This window comes from Prosopis cineraria, unplaced genomic scaffold (genome assembly GCF_029017545.1).
Source record: "Prosopis cineraria cultivar Desert tree isolate PC_DT_omini unplaced genomic scaffold, ASM2901754v1 PC11, whole genome shotgun sequence".
In the NCBI taxonomy this organism is placed as follows: domain Eukaryota; kingdom Viridiplantae; phylum Streptophyta; class Magnoliopsida; order Fabales; family Fabaceae; genus Prosopis; species Prosopis cineraria.
The window spans coordinates 11,375,654-11,394,039 of record NW_026555342.1 but is presented as its reverse complement, the minus strand read 5'-3'; the positions used below and the strand labels follow the sequence as shown (position 1 = coordinate 11,394,039).

General features: G+C 31.4%; 2 protein-coding genes and 1 pseudogene across 2 annotated transcripts; 1 reads left to right on the top strand and 2 right to left on the bottom strand.

Annotated features, from left to right (window-relative positions):
- Window positions 1-727: 727 nt before the first annotated feature.
- On the top strand, window positions 728-1,548 carry LOC129286983 (protein NDR1-like). The gene has a single exon (XM_054923100.1). The coding sequence runs from the start codon at window positions 791-793 to the stop codon at window positions 1,460-1,462; it is 672 nt and encodes a 223-aa protein (XP_054779075.1). The 5' UTR covers window positions 728-790; the 3' UTR covers window positions 1,463-1,548.
- Window positions 1,549-1,662: 114 nt separating this feature from the next.
- LOC129286980 (probable UDP-3-O-acylglucosamine N-acyltransferase 2, mitochondrial) lies at window positions 1,663-5,972 on the bottom strand. The gene is made up of 10 exons (XM_054923095.1): window positions 5,582-5,972; window positions 5,171-5,378; window positions 4,445-4,521; window positions 4,192-4,241; window positions 3,237-3,301; window positions 3,047-3,098; window positions 2,898-2,968; window positions 2,685-2,751; window positions 2,145-2,216; window positions 1,663-1,998 (listed from the first exon to the last, which is right to left on the bottom strand). The coding sequence occupies exons 1-10, from the start codon at window positions 5,742-5,744 to the stop codon at window positions 1,930-1,932; spliced, it is 894 nt and encodes a 297-aa protein (XP_054779070.1). The 5' UTR covers window positions 5,745-5,972; the 3' UTR covers window positions 1,663-1,929.
- Window positions 5,973-9,496: 3,524 nt separating this feature from the next.
- Window positions 9,497-13,350, bottom strand: LOC129286973 (cysteine-rich receptor-like protein kinase 10; annotated as a pseudogene).
- Window positions 13,351-18,386: the final 5,036 nt, after the last annotated feature.

Below are 18,386 nucleotides of genomic sequence, written 5' to 3'. Positions count from 1 at the left end.
GTGAACCCTCTTGCACCCAATCTAAATTTTTGTATTGCAATTCATGAACATTTCTGTAGAATTTTTTTTATTAATTTTGGATATATCTTTTTAACATATATTCAGTTGGCGAGTTTGATGCTATTAATAAAGAGGAGAGGTTATTAAATAAATTAATTTAAAGGGCATATTTTAAAATTAATTAATAAATTAAGTCAAAACGTCCGAGAAAGAGGACCAGAGTGAGATTTTTGCTTGTTTATTTTATTATTTACTTTGATGTTAACATTTTTTTAATCAGCAAATTTTAAGCGAGTTTGATATTAACGTTTAATATAGTACAACAAAAACTGCATATCATCTAATCGAGACTAAAATTTGTTGATATAGTACAGTGATACCCGAGACTGAAAAGTGGCAAATAATGTTATTTTAATGAAAAAAATTAAAAGAAAAAAATTTCAACGCATTAGCTAAGATTGAAAACAGAAAAGGCATACCTATACTCGTAGTGTTATGTAAGGTCCCTTATAAATGAGAATTCACAAGTTTAACCCATTTATAATCTTATATTTTCAGTACATGTCTCTCTAATTAAAAAAGAAAGAAAGAAAGACATCAGTAATGAAACTGAGTTTGAATTAACGGGATCGCCTTGGCCACAAAGCAAAGGCACATATCCTTTCCCACTTGTTGGTAACAAGGCATCATATTCCTCTTGCGCAAATGACCAATCATATACATGAAAGAAAGCTAATGAACCCTCTCAAAACTGCCACCCCATTCCGCTCCAAAATTTAAACATTAAATAATGTGCGAACCAAAGAATTTCTACGTGTGGCTACTCCAATTTATAGGTCTCTTGGGCCTTCTTGCTCTGATCCTATGGCTATCCTTAAGACCCAGATCACCGTCCTACTCCATCAACTTCATCTCCATCCCCCAGTCCTCTGATCAGAACGGCAGCATCGTTTACAACCTTGAGATTGAAAACCCAAACAAGGAATCTAGCATTTCCTTTGATGACATACAACTGAGCTTCCTGTATGGGGACGATCAGGTTGCACAATCAACCATAGGTTCTTTTCGTCAAGGACCTGGTAAAACCAATAGCGTATTCCAAAGTGTTGATGCCAACCGGGGAGCTCTGAAACCCATAGTCAACGCGATTTCTAACGCCACGGCTGAGCTCAGGGCTGCTTTGATGACCAGGATTCGGTACAAGACTTGGGGAATTAAGAGCAAGTTTCATGGGGTGAACCGGCAAGGTATTCTACCTATTGGTCCTGGTGGGAAGCTTTCGGGTAAGAAGAAAAAGTATCCCCTCAAGAGTCCCTCCAAGAAAAACAACAAGGTTCAAAATAAAGCATTGATCACAAGTCCAATCTCTCTGCGCGTGCGTGGATTTCTCATTCATTCCCAGTGTGTGTACATCCTCCTCCTCATAGAATTTGTCGATTGGATTTTTCTTGGGCCTGATTAAGATTCATCTTAAGGTTACACAATTCTTTTTTTCTTTAGAACCATATACAATATAATCCCCAATTCAAGTGGTACAGATTTCACTTACCCAATTCGTGTGTTTTACATTCATTTGTGAAGTTTTGTCATTACTACTATTATTTATTGTTGCCATGTCAACCAGTCATGTTAATAAGCTCGAGAATTAGATATGGAACTTGATAACCATGAAAGTATCAAGAATTTCAAAATAGAACCAATGCTTTGGAAGTCGAATCAAGAATCAAGAATCAAGAACAAGATAAATAAAGAATGAAAAACAACACCACTGCATCTAAGGAAGATATTCACCAATCTTAGATGATTTTTCTTGAGTATTTCTGAACTGCTAGATGATAAAAAATTATGGCATCAAAGTTGCCACCTGAGACAAAGGTTTAAATTTTACCCACGACTGCATACCGCCTACCCTAATAAACTTTGGTGACTTTAAGAACTTCGTTTCCCTAGAGTCCTACAGTTGCTAACAATTTGTCTCCGCCATTTGTGAATGGAAACCTGCAAGGCAACACAAAGGATGTAGTTTAAGAATTTATCTGACAAAAGACAAGTGAATGTCCGGCAATCAAATTAATCATATCCAGGACGAAGGCGTCCTGATATTTTGACAGAAAAAAGGTAAAAGGGCAGAATGAAATCCTTACAGCAGGGAAGCCACCATAATCCCCAGGCTCTTGGATGTCCTTGGTGACACAACTAGTCGCTGCAAGCCGAACCTGCAAGTGCCATACCATCAATGATCAGATATCTTCTCAACCCCAACTTCCAGTTTTCAGGAAAAATAAAAGCAGTACCATAGCAAAAAGATATTTAGATTCAAAAAGATTTCGCAGTTTATCAATTGGTAACACAGCAAGTAAAGAATTCTGATTTCTGAGTTCTTCTGGAAACCACCTATGCTGCAAACAATTTCCCCTTAACTTCCCAGAGACAAAATAAATTGAGGGGATTAAAAAGTAAAAACTTCAGATTATCCAATAAATCTATATATTTTTTAATGTTTTTCAAGCCTGTTCTTAATTTTGTACCACTAGAAAAAACGCAGCCTTTCAAAATCTAGTTCAGTATTATTTATTCTATAACATGCACAGAAAGTCCATTTATTATACATTCACCAGCCCTCCCAAAGGCACCAGGGTCACAAAAGGCTAGAACCTCACAAGATCAGGGCAGCAAATAAATACCTTTGATACAATGGAAACATGATCTCGCACAGCTACTCTTCCCCCCATAGTCACATAATCACCTATGCTGAAGGGCAGCATATCAGACAAAGTTGTAACACTTGAAAAATTCAAAAGCTTCAGCATGAATTATTTTGAATATGGATTTGACCATATATATTAATCTGATATTCACAAACAATGATCTTAAGAAAAGGAGTTAAGATAACATACGTTGCAGAACCTGCAATCCCTACTTGCCCACAAATCATACAATTCTTCCCAATAACTACATTATGACCAATCTGCAGAAACAGTTAGGACAGAGAGAAAAGGAAATCCCAGTGAAGGTATGTTTAATTATACAAAAGTTATATGCTAACCTGAACTAAATTATCCAACTTCGTATAATCCCCAATGATTGTATCTCTCCAACTGCATGATTAAACAGCCAGTAGCATAAATATTGACTCTTTTAAAGCTCATAAACCCAAAAGAAAATCAAACTAGAATATATATATATATATATATATATGAAAATAAAGTAAAGCATGATGCAATCAAATTCCATACCTGCCCCGATCAATGCATGTATTTGCACCAATCTCCACATTTGCCCCTATTATTACTTTCAACATCTACATGTTTAAGCAAGGAATGCAATTACGGTTAATCCAAATCAAAAACCAAAAGTAAGCAATTCAAAATTATGCATCCCCATATAACATGACGAAAAAGCACATCAAAGAAACATACAAAGATCCTTGAGACGATTTGTGCATTTATGTGCAACAACTAAGCACTTTTTTTCATAATTATATATTTATTTTTACATACGTGATTTTCAAAGCAAACAATCATCAGGGTAAAAAAGATCCGTAGGACATCTTCAATCCATATAATAGATCAAGGATATTAAAATTGATGGACAGCTAACTATTAATCAAGATCGCCATGAAAGTTCTATATCATGTTTCATGTTTAAGTGCACAATCTTAACTCTTTCAATGCTAATATATACAAGGAAGAAAGCATAAAGAAAGGCAAGTGTTTCCCAAAAACAAAAGTAAATGCAAAGAAATATCTACTGTGACAAAGGTCAATCAATAAATAGACAAGTATAAGATTTAAAAAGGGAAAATGAAACCAAGACTCCAAAATGATAATGTAGGCCATAGAGATATTAGAATTATAAATTTTACGATAAAGTTATGGGGCAGGTTATTACTCCTCTAGCTATTTACTGAAGTAAACTAGACTTACATACTAATAAGTCACATTATTAATCGTGTGTTCAAACAAGGTCTAGAAGTAAAGCAATCTTCATATTAAAAATCGGTAACATAAGTGTTTAGAAGTGTATGATGTATTAAAAAAATCCTAAGCTTAAAAGCATATGGATGGCAATGTCGATCATTCTTTACAGCTCACCTTCCTAAAGACAATGCAAATGTTAAAGAAGAAAGTTGAAAGAAGATAACAAAAAAATATAGTTTAATGTCAAAGTAGCTGAAGAAATGTTACCAACCTGAGGCTTCTTTATCATATTACCATTATCATCCACATAAAATCCAAACCCTGCAGCGATTACATCAAGCTTATCAGAAAATGAATTCCATAAAAGACATTTGTAGCATCAAATTAGTTGATTTGATGGTGCAAAGATAAGCTAATATATAGTACTTGCTTCTGGCTATGTAGTGAGTAAATGATAGGAATTCTTTTCTTTAGTTAAGTATATAAAATCTAGAAAACAAGCAAGAGTAGATATCCAACTTTACCATCTTGACCAATGCAGACTCCATTGTGGATTACACACAATTCACCCACCTGGCAATTACTCAATGCAACATTATACCTGCACAAGAACAGTAGTTTAAATAAAACCAATTGAGCACAAATTCAAAATTTTAGACGTTTGGCTGAGTTTAATTTAATGAGATGCACGTTCAAAGTATAAACTTAGCATACAATAAAAAGCATTCACAATATAAAAATAATAAAAGACAAAGAATAACACCAATAGCAAGTTAAGTTATTTTCTAACCATCATTAGCAATAGCCACGAGGTTAGTCAGTAAGTGTGGACAATTTATTTCTGGTCACCACAAAATATTCCAGATATAGAGCAAACTTGATATCAAGTCCCATGGACAATTGATGAGCTATCCCTCGAATTTGCATCATAAATAACCCACACCTACATGCTTCAAATTACCATGGTGTGAATTACAAAATAAGATGTTATCTATACTCAGTACAATATTACATGTGCTTTTGAAAGCAGTTTATGATCAAATGTTCACGGTAAAAGCTTTTGCAGTTCTAATCTTCTACTCTCAGAACAGGCGTCCTGTCTGTTCTCAATTACCAACCAAAAGCGTTTACAAATTTGAGCACAGCACATAAAATCCAGAGTTCAACAGCAATTTGAAACGTTTCAGATATGAACATGAGGGAAACTAACAAGCATCGTTAAGGGGCAGGAGAAAACATGTAAATCGTACCCTATTTTTGTTGAATGGGCAACTATAACAGAAGGCCCAACAATCGATCCAGATCCTATATGAACCTTTGCCCCAACAACAGCTTTTGAATGAACAATAGCGCCAATCTCTAAGACTGCAGATGAATCAATGGAAGCCGATGCGTGTAAAGTGCCCCCTCCATTATGCCATTTGTGAAACTTGTCAGAACAAGGTCCAGAACCATTCCCTAATCTTGAAAAGTAAGATAACCACAAACGGGAATTAATAAAATAGATGCGAAACCAAGTGATGCATACTAAATATGATGCAAACTAAATAGAGCTATATCGCACGGTAATTCACAACCAAGCAACTTCTTTGACTTCAGCTTTCTTTCTGTCCTTTTTTTCCCCCCAAAAAGCAAATGAATTGGGGTCGGTGAAGATTTACCTGAGTGAAAAGGCCCAGGTTGTTGGGGCGAAGAAACGGAAAAATGACGACTACTAGCAGAGTGATGCAGAGGGATAGGCAAAGTGACTTGAAGTTGAACTCTTCTCATGCGATTGAGATAAAGGATTGAAGAGGCGGCTAGCCTCCCAGGCGCGGCTGCCATAGCCAATGCAGTCAACAAAATCGAAGCTGGAAATGATGTAGGAACGGAATGGGGAGCACAGTAGACACCAAAGAAAATGGAGTAAGCATTGTTCGGGAGAAGGGTCTGTCAATGGTTCAATCAGGAGTCAGGAGTCAGGAGCCAGGAGCACTCCCTCACTACAAGGGTTGAAGCGGGTCTTCGATAATCTACAGTTCAGATTTTGGGCCCTCAACGCCCACATCAGTCTGGTAACCATATGCTCTGAATTAAATCTAACCCCAAATCTAACTCCAGATACTTTATTTGAAAAAAAAAAAACACCTAACTGCAAATATCAGAGATAGAATTTCTCTCTAATCTAAGTCTTTCTAATGAAACTATGAAAGGCGAACAAAAATAAGTTGCGACAATTTAGAACATTTTAATGTAATATTTCTAAAAATATCGAAACACAAAACATCACTATGTCCAATTTTTTATTTTTGGTGAATTACTACGTCTAATTTTATTCGAAAGTCTTCTTTTTGAATAAAGACTAGACAAGATGATCAGCGAGATTTTCATTTTTTTTTCATCTTTGGTCTTAGTTTGCCAGGGTATGATATTCATGAATTTATCCAGATTTCACATCTATAATTCCAATGCATGTTTTTACCGTCGCAAAATAGAAAACAAGTTGTGATATGATAAATTTGGATCTGAATCGTAATTATGACAAAAATCTTTATTGAACAAAGGATCGATCATATTTTATTCACTTTAATTTATTTATTCATGTATATATATATCATATAAAATTATTTATAATAAATTTTTTAAAATCCTAAGTGATTAAATTTTAAGGGTTAAAGTGTACATTTAATTCCTTAACTTTATATAAAATTTTAATTTAATCATTTAATTTTATAAAATATTTTTCAGTCTTCTAACTCCAACATTTTTAATAAATTTAATGTGTCAATATTTTAGAATATCTATTCAATGTAAGAATTTTTTGTTAATAAAATTAACGATATTAAAAAGATTGAAAAAATATTTTATATATTAAGAGAAAAAAATAAAACCTTGTTTAAGTTACTAAGGTGCATTTTAGCCAATTTAAAATTAATATATTTTTAAGAACACAAATATCATAATTTATTCCAAAAAAAACACAAATATCATATATTAAAAAATATATATTTCAATTAATGATTAAAACCAACATTAAAAATATATTGAATTTTATTTTTATTTATGTTTAGTTTTATTTTAAAAATATGAAATTTAAGAATAAAAATATCAGATATTATCATATAATTTTTAACTTTTTAGGATTCGTTTGGTTTTCAATTCAATTTATCAAAAGGGCTTTTGATATGGATTTTGGATTTAGATGTTGTTTTATTTTCAATCTTTTGTCAAAAGTCTATTTAAAAAGTCATTTTCAGATATGGTTGAATGTATTTTTGGCCAATTTACATTTGGATTTGTTATTTTTCACTTTTCAAATGTTAATTATTGTTTGGGTAATTAAAATAGATGCAAATTAATATTACAAAAGGACTTTGATAACTGACTTCAAAGTAGATTTCGGAACATGCAATTAGAAGCTTTTTAAAAGTTTTTTTCTAACTTATTTATAGAGCTTTGGTTTTATTTATAAGATAGAGAGTATTTGTTCTAATTTTATTTATAGAGCATTTCAATAATTATTATATCCATCTTTCCTCTTTTATCTTATTAAAGGTTGGAAAAGCTATTAATCGTTAGAATATTTAATTTTTTAAGTATATATATTTAATAGAAATAAAATTAAAAACTTGTTAAATACATTTTACTCTATCACAATTTTACAAACATTTTTGATATATTACATTTGTATAACAAAAATTATAAATTATCATAAATTATTTTTTTTATAATTGTATATTTAAAAGTACATTTTACTATTATAATCTAAATAACTTTTAGTATATCAAACTGACTTTTGAAAAATGTATCAAAATATAAATTTTGTTATAACAACTGATTTTCACTAAATTGATGTTTGCCAAATAAACTTTTATCAAATAGATTTTTGATAAACTAAATATCAAACACAAGTTGACCAAAAACGCATTCAACCACAATTGAAAAGAACTTTTTAAATGGATTTATTAGAAAAGATTAGAAACCAAACAACATCTAAATCCAAAATCCATTTCAAAAGTCCTCTTGATAAATTGAACTAAAAATCAAACGGACAATAATGGAGCTTTTTAAAAGTAAAATATTATTTGATCATACTACCCCAATTTTAATTTCTTATTTTTTATTTAAAAAATAGTCAATTTATTAAAAAATATAATTATCATTTAAATAATAATAATTAGATAGAAATTTTTTAAAATTATAAATTAAATAATTAATCATGCTAATTTTTAACGTTAATGTATAAAAAAATTATAAATCTTTATCATATTTTTAAATTACAAATTAAAAAATTATAAATAATTAGAGATCAAGTTTTTAGCATTATAGATCAAATTTTATGTTATTTAAAAATTATCATATTTTTTAGATATTTTAAATATATTTCTTTTGTATAATAAAAATTATAAATAATAAAAAATAATATTCTTTTTAGTAATTATATATTTCAAAGCATATTTTACTATTATAATTCAAATAACTTTTAATTTATTAAAATGACTTTTAAAAAAAATATTTAAATATAAATTTCATTACAATAATTGATTTTTACTAAATGAATTTTTAGCAAATAAATTTTTAATAAACTGAAAATAAAATATACACTTACTAAATACTTTTTCTAGATAAACGTATATTTTTGCATTAAAGGTTTGAATTTGAAATTATACTGAAATTGGGAATAACAATAACTTTCGTGGACCAGAGATTTGGTATATTTAATATAAAAAAAGGAATTGGTATATTTTTTTAAAAAAAATTGGATGTTAAAAAACATTAATTGGTTTTATAAATTCCTACATTAAAAATGTGCTTTCTCACTTTTTGAAAATGAGATGTTGTTTGGGAACCAATTGTTATTCAAATTGATTTTTGCAAAAGTACATTCAAATGAAGCTAAAAGTGGATTTGACCAACATAAAAATTTGGAACTTTTGGAACTAAAAGTTGAATGTTATATATTTATATAATCAAGTTATCCTTATTTTCTTGCGTCTTACTTCGTTTTTTTTTTTTTTTTATGTTCTTTGTCATTTGCTGCTTGTCTGCCCATGCTTTATCATACCAAACATTGAAATAGTTTTCAAAGGCGAGTTCAATTTTTTGACCAATAGAGATGGATGCTTTTAAACGGCAAAAAAAAAAAAAAGGGAGAATGGCAGGAAAGAAATTAAGAAAATTAAAATATAAGTGAATTCTGTATTTTTTTAAAAATATATATTAAATTATACATTATAAACAGAACAATTAATCTTGTTCATTTTTAACATTAATGTATATTGAACTATGTATATAATTTTCAATATTAATCCATTTTAAACATTTTTAATATATTGTATTTGTATAACAAAAATTATAAATCATCATAAATTAATGTCTTTTTTTATCATTGTATATTTAAAAGCATATTTCAAAACCACAAATTGTTATTGATCAAAATAACTTTCAATTTACTTAACTGACTTTTAAAATAAGGCATGTTTGACAAGCACTTTTGAAATGTTAAAAATGGTAGCTAAACATAAAACTAGTTTAGAATTAAAATTAAACACCTTAGGTGATAATAGAAATTAGAAATAAGTGTTAGAAACTCAAATTCGAAAACCTTCACGTCTATCACAGGTATATTGCAATGTGCACAGATAAATGCTATTATTCCATGTTTTATCCAGAAACATGTACCGGTAAACATACAACATCTAAGCTATCATATTGGTTTTAATGTTTAAGTAAACAAAGATACTAGCGAGGATATTGGTCAGTAATTGGATCTTTATCCACAGACTCGCTTGTAGATTGCTCAAACTTCTTGTCATCAATGACTGTAATGTTTGATGAATCAGTTCCACTACGATCAACGAAAAATGCAGGCTCCTGAGGGTCTGGTAGGGTGACGGCGGATTCACTGCTTAACATCACCATAATAGATTGCATTGTAGGTCTCAGAGTTTGGTTTTCTTGAACACACAACAAGCTAATATGAATGCATTTAATAACTTCATTTCTTGAATGAGAATCCCTTAGACTAGGATCCAGCAAATGTAATGGCGTCCCTTTCCTCCAAAGCTTCCAAGCCTGCGAGTACAACAATCATGTATATAATCAATCTATTCAAGAATTGATCTATATATCTAGCTAGCTACCATTTGAGCTTATTTATTTGATAATCTACTTACGTAGCTTAATAGGTCTTCGGCACAACTTGATATATAGAAAGAAGTATTCTTCTTGCCACTAATAATCTCTAGAATCAAGACACCAAAACTATAAATATCAGATTTGACTGAAATCTGACCATGCATAGCATATTCTGGAGCCATATAGCCACTACAAAAAAAGCACACATCACATGGTAAATGATCTCTTCCTTCTAGTTTGTCATAGAGCATGGCACAAAACAATTATCATGAAAATTTGACTTGATTTAAGTAACTTACTAAGTTCCCACAAGTCTACTTGTGCTTGATTGAGTTTGATCAATTTCAAAAATTCTGGCCATACTAAAATCAAAATTTTTGGATTTAAATTTTCATCTAATAATACATTGCTAGCTTTCAAATCACGGTGTATAATTTTGAATCGAGAATCTTCATGAAGATAAAGCATTCCCCTTGTAATGCCTTCAATAATCTTATAACGCCTCGACCAAGTCAGCTCACCTCTATTTCCAGTTTCTGTCAGGTCAAAAAGAGGCAATTTTAAATAAGAAGATGAAAGATATATTCACATCCTTACTCAAGTTCAAGCCACTTTCCATGCAAGATTACATGGTTGGATAAGTTAATGCGTGTACTATGCATGCAAAACTTACCGAATAGAAATTTGTCGAGGCTTGTCTTAGGCAAAAATTCATATATGAGTATCTTTTCTTCTTCATCCAAGCAGAATCCTAGTAACCTTACAAGATTTCTGTGTTGAAGTTTTGCCATCGTAACAACTTCATTTTTAAATTGTTCCATGCCTTGTTTAGAGCTGCTTGATAATCTCTTCACAGCTAATTCTTGCCCTCCGGGTAAAATGCCCTGCAGATAAAACAATCAATTGTATTAAAAACCATTTATAAACAAGTACTCCTTTTGATTTTATTTATAAGTCATTTTTATTAACTTTATCAATATCAATATAATAAAAGTATAAGGAATAAAAATAAATAAAATTTTAAATATAATTTTCAAGTAAAAAGCAAAAAGTAAATAAATAATATAATTTTTTTATTTTTTAAGGATAATTTAAAAATTTCAACATAAAATAAAATAATTTCATCAATTAATGATTTATAAAATAAAATAAATTTTATTTTTAAAATGTGATTAATATACAAAACGGGGGAGCACTTAATTTGTTGCCCTTAAAGATTCCAATTTCTAGACTTGAAATTGATATATACCTTGTACACTTCACCAAATCCTCCTCGGCCAAGTTTATTGTCAGGAGAGAAGTTGTTTGTGGCTGATTTGATGGCATCCAAATCAAATTCCAGAGATTCTACACTTGAAATGTCAACTATATAACCAAAGACAAAAAAAAAAAGGGATTATTTTCTAGCATCCTAGCTAGCTGTTTACTGAAATGGAATATTCATCAAATAGTCAATTAAAAAGGGCGTGTTCTCGTAAATTCAAGCTATTGCTCATCAAAAGAAATTTCTTAACATCAATAAATAGAAACAGAAAAACAAGTGAGCCGACCCATTATATACCCATTTAAATGACAGGCGACCTTGAGATTTGGACACTTCAATATTTAATCAAGTTTAAACTTATGGCTAGTCCTCTAGAGCTGAGGACTTGTTGGTTTCCCTACGTATTTTTTATTAAAAATTATTAATACTAGTAAATATAGGGGGAGAGGTATGAAAAAAAAGAAATATTAACCAAAATGAAAAAGAACATCTTAATATTTTTTGAAGATGATAATGATAAGGGTGATATTGATAATCATAATAATGTTGCTTATTGATATTTAGAGAAATATGGTTTGGTTTGATTTTAAAATTTTGATGATTTAATTTAATTTATTTTAAAAAATTTTGAGAAAAAATTTAAAAAGACGTGAAGCCATCATAGCCGCTTGAACCCGCGAGCTCGGCGTACTACTTTTTTAGGTCTAAATAAACCCGGCAAGGACATAAATTGAAAATTACTGTACGAGGGTCTAAAGGATGGAAGCTGATAATTATCGCACCATCAGTTTGTTTGGGAACAGAGGAATCCTCCTTTCCTGCCCTCCTTTTCAGGCAGAAGCACCAGAGCGAGACAATGAATATGAATACCACCACTGATGGGACAACAATGGCCATAATCGTCTCAGCTGGAATCCTGCCCTTATCTGAAATCTTGCTTTTATCTGAACAAATAATAAAATAAAAAATAAATCTCATATTTTTAATGTATCTCTTTTATACCACACATCTACTGGCTAGAAAGCAAGAAGACGCATGACCTTCCAATTCCTTACCATCGGAAGGGGTCTCTGGCGGCGGCGGAGCTGGCGGCGGCGGAGTCACTCGATAAAATAGGTACACTTCATACCTGACATTGCAAGTCGGGGCACGGACTACTCCCCCTACCTTCCCAAAACAGCAAGTGGGGTACTCTGCACTTAATTTTCTCAGGCAGTCATAACAATCATCTCCAGATATATCCGGTGTGCACTGCCCCATAGAATATATTGTTTGAATATCGTTGTAGTTTGCTTCTTTGGTCGCAAATCTCTTGCTCCCGACACCGTACGCAGCCTGTTTCGCCACCGCACTCAAGGTATCAACCACCAGTTTCATAAAACGGGTCGGGTCTGATGCGTTGCCGACGTTATATAAAATACCTGTTGGCTTATCCTGCTCTATGGAGAAGAAATACGTGTCGGAGTATCGTAACATGCACTTGTCGTACCAACCCACGGCTTGTGTAGTATTGTGACATTTCTGAGGGGCTGTGATATCTTTGATTGCCGAGGAAACACATTCTTGACAGGCCGGAACGTCGGCGTCTCCGCGACAGAGGAAGAGGCCGTAGACGGTGTCGCTGTTTTGTCCGACGGTGGTGTTGTAAAAGCCATTACTGTGATTGGCGTTTGAGGCAAGAGAAGAAAGTAAGCGATGAAGATTTGCGTGGTATGTGCTGTTTGGGGCATAAGTTGGGCCTAAACAATAGTTCTGTCCTTTGATTCTAGCAAACAAAAGGATTATAACACAGAAGGGCAGAAAGGCCTTGATGGAATTCATGAGGCGAATCCTTTTCTGATGATCATCAGGGACGTTTCAATAGTACTACTCTAGGATTGGGGGTATATTGGAGTCTGTTCTCCTCTTGTTCTCATTTATAGATTCTAGGATTTTTAACGTGGCAGAATTGAGATTTATGGTTAACATTGTTGTTGTATTTTTTTTTTTTTTCGGGGGGTAAAGAAAAGGGCCTTAAATTGACTCTTCCTTTCTGGCTTGCCTCGGGATAATTTTGGAAGAAGAGGAAATAATGCAAGCTGTAATTGATTTGAGTTCATTAAAAGCACGGGTCCATCAATTTGTTTTACCATGGATTGAGTCAAAGTCAATGGGACAGGTTGGCAAGTCAGTGGTGAAAATGACACGATGGATCTTCACACCCAAGCTGTGACGGTGAGGTTATTGGCACTCAAAATTGCATAGTTCTAAACCTTAAGAAAGATGGATCTTCTTTCTGTTGAGCATTTTCTTTCCATTAGTTTATGCTATGTGAAATATATAAAGCGGTATGGCAAGAATCATTTCTGCAGGTTTGAGACAAATTTTGGCTGCGATTATCAGTGTAATTTTGTTATAAGAAGATAAAGTGCTGATAACTATGTTAATATAACTGCAGCCTAAGAGGTCATTCATTCCACGAAGACGATAAATGGTGATGACCGTCAAGATTGATGCTGTTAACGGAGTTGGATTTGGTTAGATGCACGTAGATAGGAATGTTTATGTATGGGTGGTTTGTTTCTTTTTCCCGTGACATGTGGTATGAAAAAAGTGGGGGGACCCGCAGGGAGACATTGTCTCTTGACTGGGTAATGAATACAAAACCGCGCAACGTTAAATCTTCGTCCAACACGCAGCGTTAGGAAGCGTAGGACCAACTTTTCAAGTCTTGTTCTTGCATTGTCATTTACTGTTTGTTGGTCTCGTCCTTCATTATGTTCGATTAGGATTTATCAGTCTTTGGCCCCACGCGGCAAATTTGAACTCATCCTTTTGAATGAACAATATAATTGAGATAATAGCCAACGGAGAATGCTACCTTGTTGCTGTCAGACAGCACTGATTCCACACGTTAGGTTCTTTTGGCCCTTCAAATTCAAATAAAATTTACTTAGAGATAAGATAGAAAATGAGGAGAGAATATAACTAGGAGACTCAGAATACTAAACATACACTGATACAAGTTTCATGGGAAAAAATCTGATTATGTTCAATCAGTCAAACGTATGCAGAAATAGTACACATCAGTATTGGTGTCATTGCGATGTATAACGTATTTAGCTCATGAAAGAAGACCTTTGCCAAAAAAAAGTTTAAGAAAAACATAATTTTGAGTTCCAATACTTTACTTAAGTTTTGCTATAAGTCTTTGTACTTTTTTTTTGATAATTTAAGTCCTTGTACTTTTAATTTTTGATATTTTAAGTTTCTTTATAAGTAGTGTTATAAGGATTTAGAACACAAAAAAACAAAAATAAAAATTTAAATTATAAAAAAAATATATAAATTTATAATAAAATTTAAATAAAGTGCAGAAATTTAAAATTATACTCTCTCAAAAGTTTACGAAAGAAGATATCAAGCTTGTCTTCTCACCAAGGTAGCACTAGCCCAACACACACAAAGAAGTTCTTGATTCTGATCAAACACGTCAGGATGCTTCCAGTGTCATTCGCATCCTGTAGCCTGCAGGTTTTACTTTTGGGAAATTAGGGAGAGGGATCCAATCGGACCAGGAGTCTCTTTCTTTTTTTTTCCTCCCTTTCCCTCAACTTTTCTCATTTTCACCATTTAAATTTTTTTATTAAATAATTTTTTTAAATAAAAAAATTAATGAATGGTGAGGATGGGAGAAATGGAGGGAAATGGAGGAAAAAAAAGTGGAGAGACCCCACTTCCGGATCCAATTATGTTAAAATTTATTATAAAAGACAATAAAAATTAAAATTAGAATGAATAATTAACATAAGTGTAATTGACTATTATAAATTTTATTATAAAATCTATCAATAATATATCTTAAAATTAATGTGAGATACTACACAAGTTATAAAACCACTCTTTTAAAATAAGGTTGTACAGTTTTAATTCCAGGTGAAAAATAAAAAGCAGTCTTAAATTTAATTTAATTAATTTAATTTAAAAAATATTTAATTTTAAATAATTGAATCAATATAATTTTAAAGTCTTTACTTCTAAATAATTAAATCAACATAATTTTAAAAATATTTACTTTTAAATAATTATTACATTTTATTAAGAATGTCTTGTTTCAATCAATGAACTTACAGATTTTTAAGGGAGATGAGATTATTAACTTGTGAACTTTGGGACACTACTTTAGTTTTGTTTTAGTTTTCTGTTTTCCATCTCCTTGTTATTAAAAAGAAAATAGCTTTATCACAAATAATGTATTTTTTTAGTAACGATTAAATACATGCATGTGAGCTAAGATTAGAAAAAATGTAGGAGATTTGATTAGAAACAGTATAGTATTTTTAAATTTATATTTTAGTATTTGGTCCTTCTTAATAATTATTCTTTTAAAATATTTTTCAATAAATATTATTTTCTTCAAGTCCTTTGTTATAATTTTCCCTTTACTTGTAGAACTAAAATAGTTGCGGGCGTCGCTCCTAAAAACAATATTAAAAAAGTCAAGAAACCGGAGGAGTGCGAATAGAAGTATGAATTTGGATTCAATGCATATCCTTAAATTAAGGTACTGAATGCTTGTTTTATTTGAATCAATAAAATTTAAATCAATAATTCTAAATTCATACTCTATTAAAAATTAATGAATGAGTGAATTTATTTGAATTGCTAATTTGAATCTAGATGACCCGGATAGAAAAGCACGCTGTGCTTATAGTAGGGACAAGCATTGTATCCAAATTCATAAAAATACGCAAAAAAAAAATGCTATTTTAACAGTGATATTCATAGATTCGATAGAGTTAATCACCGTGATTTCAGTTTTGAATATTCTCATGATAAAATAAATTAAATGTTATTAAATGTTTTCAATAATATTGTTAAAAAATCCAACTCAAGTTTTTTCATAAGAAGGAAAACTAAGGTTTTTTTTGTTGGGTTAAAAAATAAGTTGGATTAATCTATCAGTATTTGATAATACTTTGTAGTATTTTAGAATGTTTCCTGAGCAATTTTTTGAGAAGTAATGAAACTCGATTGTATTTTGAAAATTAGAGGATGAAAAAGAAACTAAATAAAATTAAAGGATGAAGAAGAAACCTATATTAAAGAACCAAAAGTATGATTTTAGCCATATAATTATATTCCGTATTTTCACCATTGCAAACAAGTGGAGTTTTTTTTTCTCCCCATAAAAATATATAAAAAAAATCATATCTTATCAATTTTAATTTACTTATTAAATATTTGTGAATGAGATAAAATAAATATAATTATTCATAATTGTCCTTAAATCCTTTGAGACTATTCACTTACACTTCTGAGCTTAGAAAATAAAACCCCTGAAGTAAGAATATACAGAAATAAGGGATTTGAAACTCCCATGACAAGCACATGCACGTCTATCAGAGACTTGGCCACCATGAGCGTGACTGATTGCCCACAGATATTTTTCGAATTAAGATGATTGAGGTGAGGATTCCCCCCACCCCCCAAAATTCTTTTCTCCTTTTTTTTTTCCCTTTTCCAGTCATGAGATCAAGATTTAGATGGTTCAAATTTAATCTCTTATAAAATAATTATTACAATATTAATTATAAAAAATAAATAACCAAATTCAATCTACTAACATTTAATTTAAATAGTTTAAAATTATAGTAAAAATAAAAATAAAAATATTCTATAAAAGATCAAATCTAAACTGTTGAAAATGTTAATCTTGTGGTTAGAAAAAGAAAAGATGAGGAAGAGGATAAGAACTGGGAAGGACTTTTTTTTTTTTAACAAAGAACTGCGAAGGACATTTTGAAGACAACCGCTATCAATCAAAGTGCAGTTAACTTCCAACCTTGTCGTGAAAGTCGCCTCACATGGACAAGGTAATTGAAATGCCAACATAGTAGCTGACCAATGAGGTTTCAGCGTTCATATATATATATATATATATATAACACGACTGACTTTTTAAGCCCAATATATACGACACTGAAGACCCTCTTTTTCAAGTCGTCTTTATTATTATTTCCAAATTCCAAATAAAACGTTTCTAACGTATAAAAAAAAACCTTTTGTATAATGACAATCCAATACACACACACACGATATTCAAAAATAACTAGGATCCGTGTGATGGTAGTATATGGCAATCGACAGAAATTAAACACGATCCATTACTGTGTACAGTGTCAGTGTGTGCGTGTGTGTTGTAAGCATTCATTGTCCTCCGTTTAAAATGTAAAATTAAAAAAATAATAATAACTTGGCTTTGATTCTTGTTTCTTGACGCGACCTATTTAAACGACTTTTTCGTTTGGTATTGAGTTTCATAAGATTCACATTAAACTGGTACCTGTGGACGCCCACCCCCCCCCCCACCAAAAAAAAAAAGACTGAATAATCACTCACATAGCTTAGCAGGTCTGCAAAACTTGATACACTGAAAGAAATATTATTTTGGCCATTGATAATCTCAAGAATGAGGAGGCCGAAACTATACATTTCAGTTTTGATTGATATATGGCCGAGCTTTACATACTCTGGGGTATGTAGCCACCACAAATAGCATACATACATGGTAAATCATCTCTCTTCTCTAATTTGCTAAATATTATGACGGAAAAAATTAAATTGGCAGTTTATGTGAAAAACTTTACTTTAGAAACTTACAACGTTTACCAACAACAACACTTGTGTTTGCTTGAGTTTGGTCAACTTCAAAAAGTCTAGCCATACCGAAGTTGGAGATTTTTGGATTCAGAGACCTTCATCCAACAATACATTACTTGTGCTTTAAGGTTGTGATGTACCATTTTGAGTCAAGAATATTCGTGATGATAAGTATCCCCCAGCAGTGCCTTCGGTAATCTTGTAACGCTCTGATCAATTCAATTTACCTTTGCTTTCAGGTCCTGTATATAACAAGCAAGTTTAGACCATATGATGAAATTATATTAATATATATCCCTACTCAAGTAATTCAAACCAATTATTAATGAACTTATATGATTGGATGCGTCGTCGTATGCGTGCCTAAATATTGAAAATAATTGTACAGAACTTACCAAACAGAACATTGTCCAAGCTTTTGTCGGGAAAAAATTCATAGATGA

What these genes read in the sequence shown, in the direction of transcription:
- LOC129286983 (XM_054923100.1), top strand. Translation starts at nt 791, where the DNA reads ATGTGCGAACCAAAGAATTTCTACGTGTGGCTACTCCAATTTATAGGT.
- LOC129286980 (XM_054923095.1), bottom strand. Translation starts at nt 5,744, where the DNA reads ATGGCAGCCGCGCCTGGGAGGCTAGCCGCCTCTTCAATCCTTTATCTC. An exon ending in ACCTGGGCCTTTTCACTCAG is followed by an intron (nt 5,379 to 5,581) that starts GTAAATCTTCAC and finishes TTTCAAGATTAG; the next exon opens with GGAATGGTTCTGGACCTTGT. An exon ending in ATATGATAAAGAAGCCTCAG is followed by an intron (nt 3,302 to 4,191) that starts GTTGGTAACATT and finishes TTAAACATGTAG; the next exon opens with ATGTTGAAAGTAATAATAGG.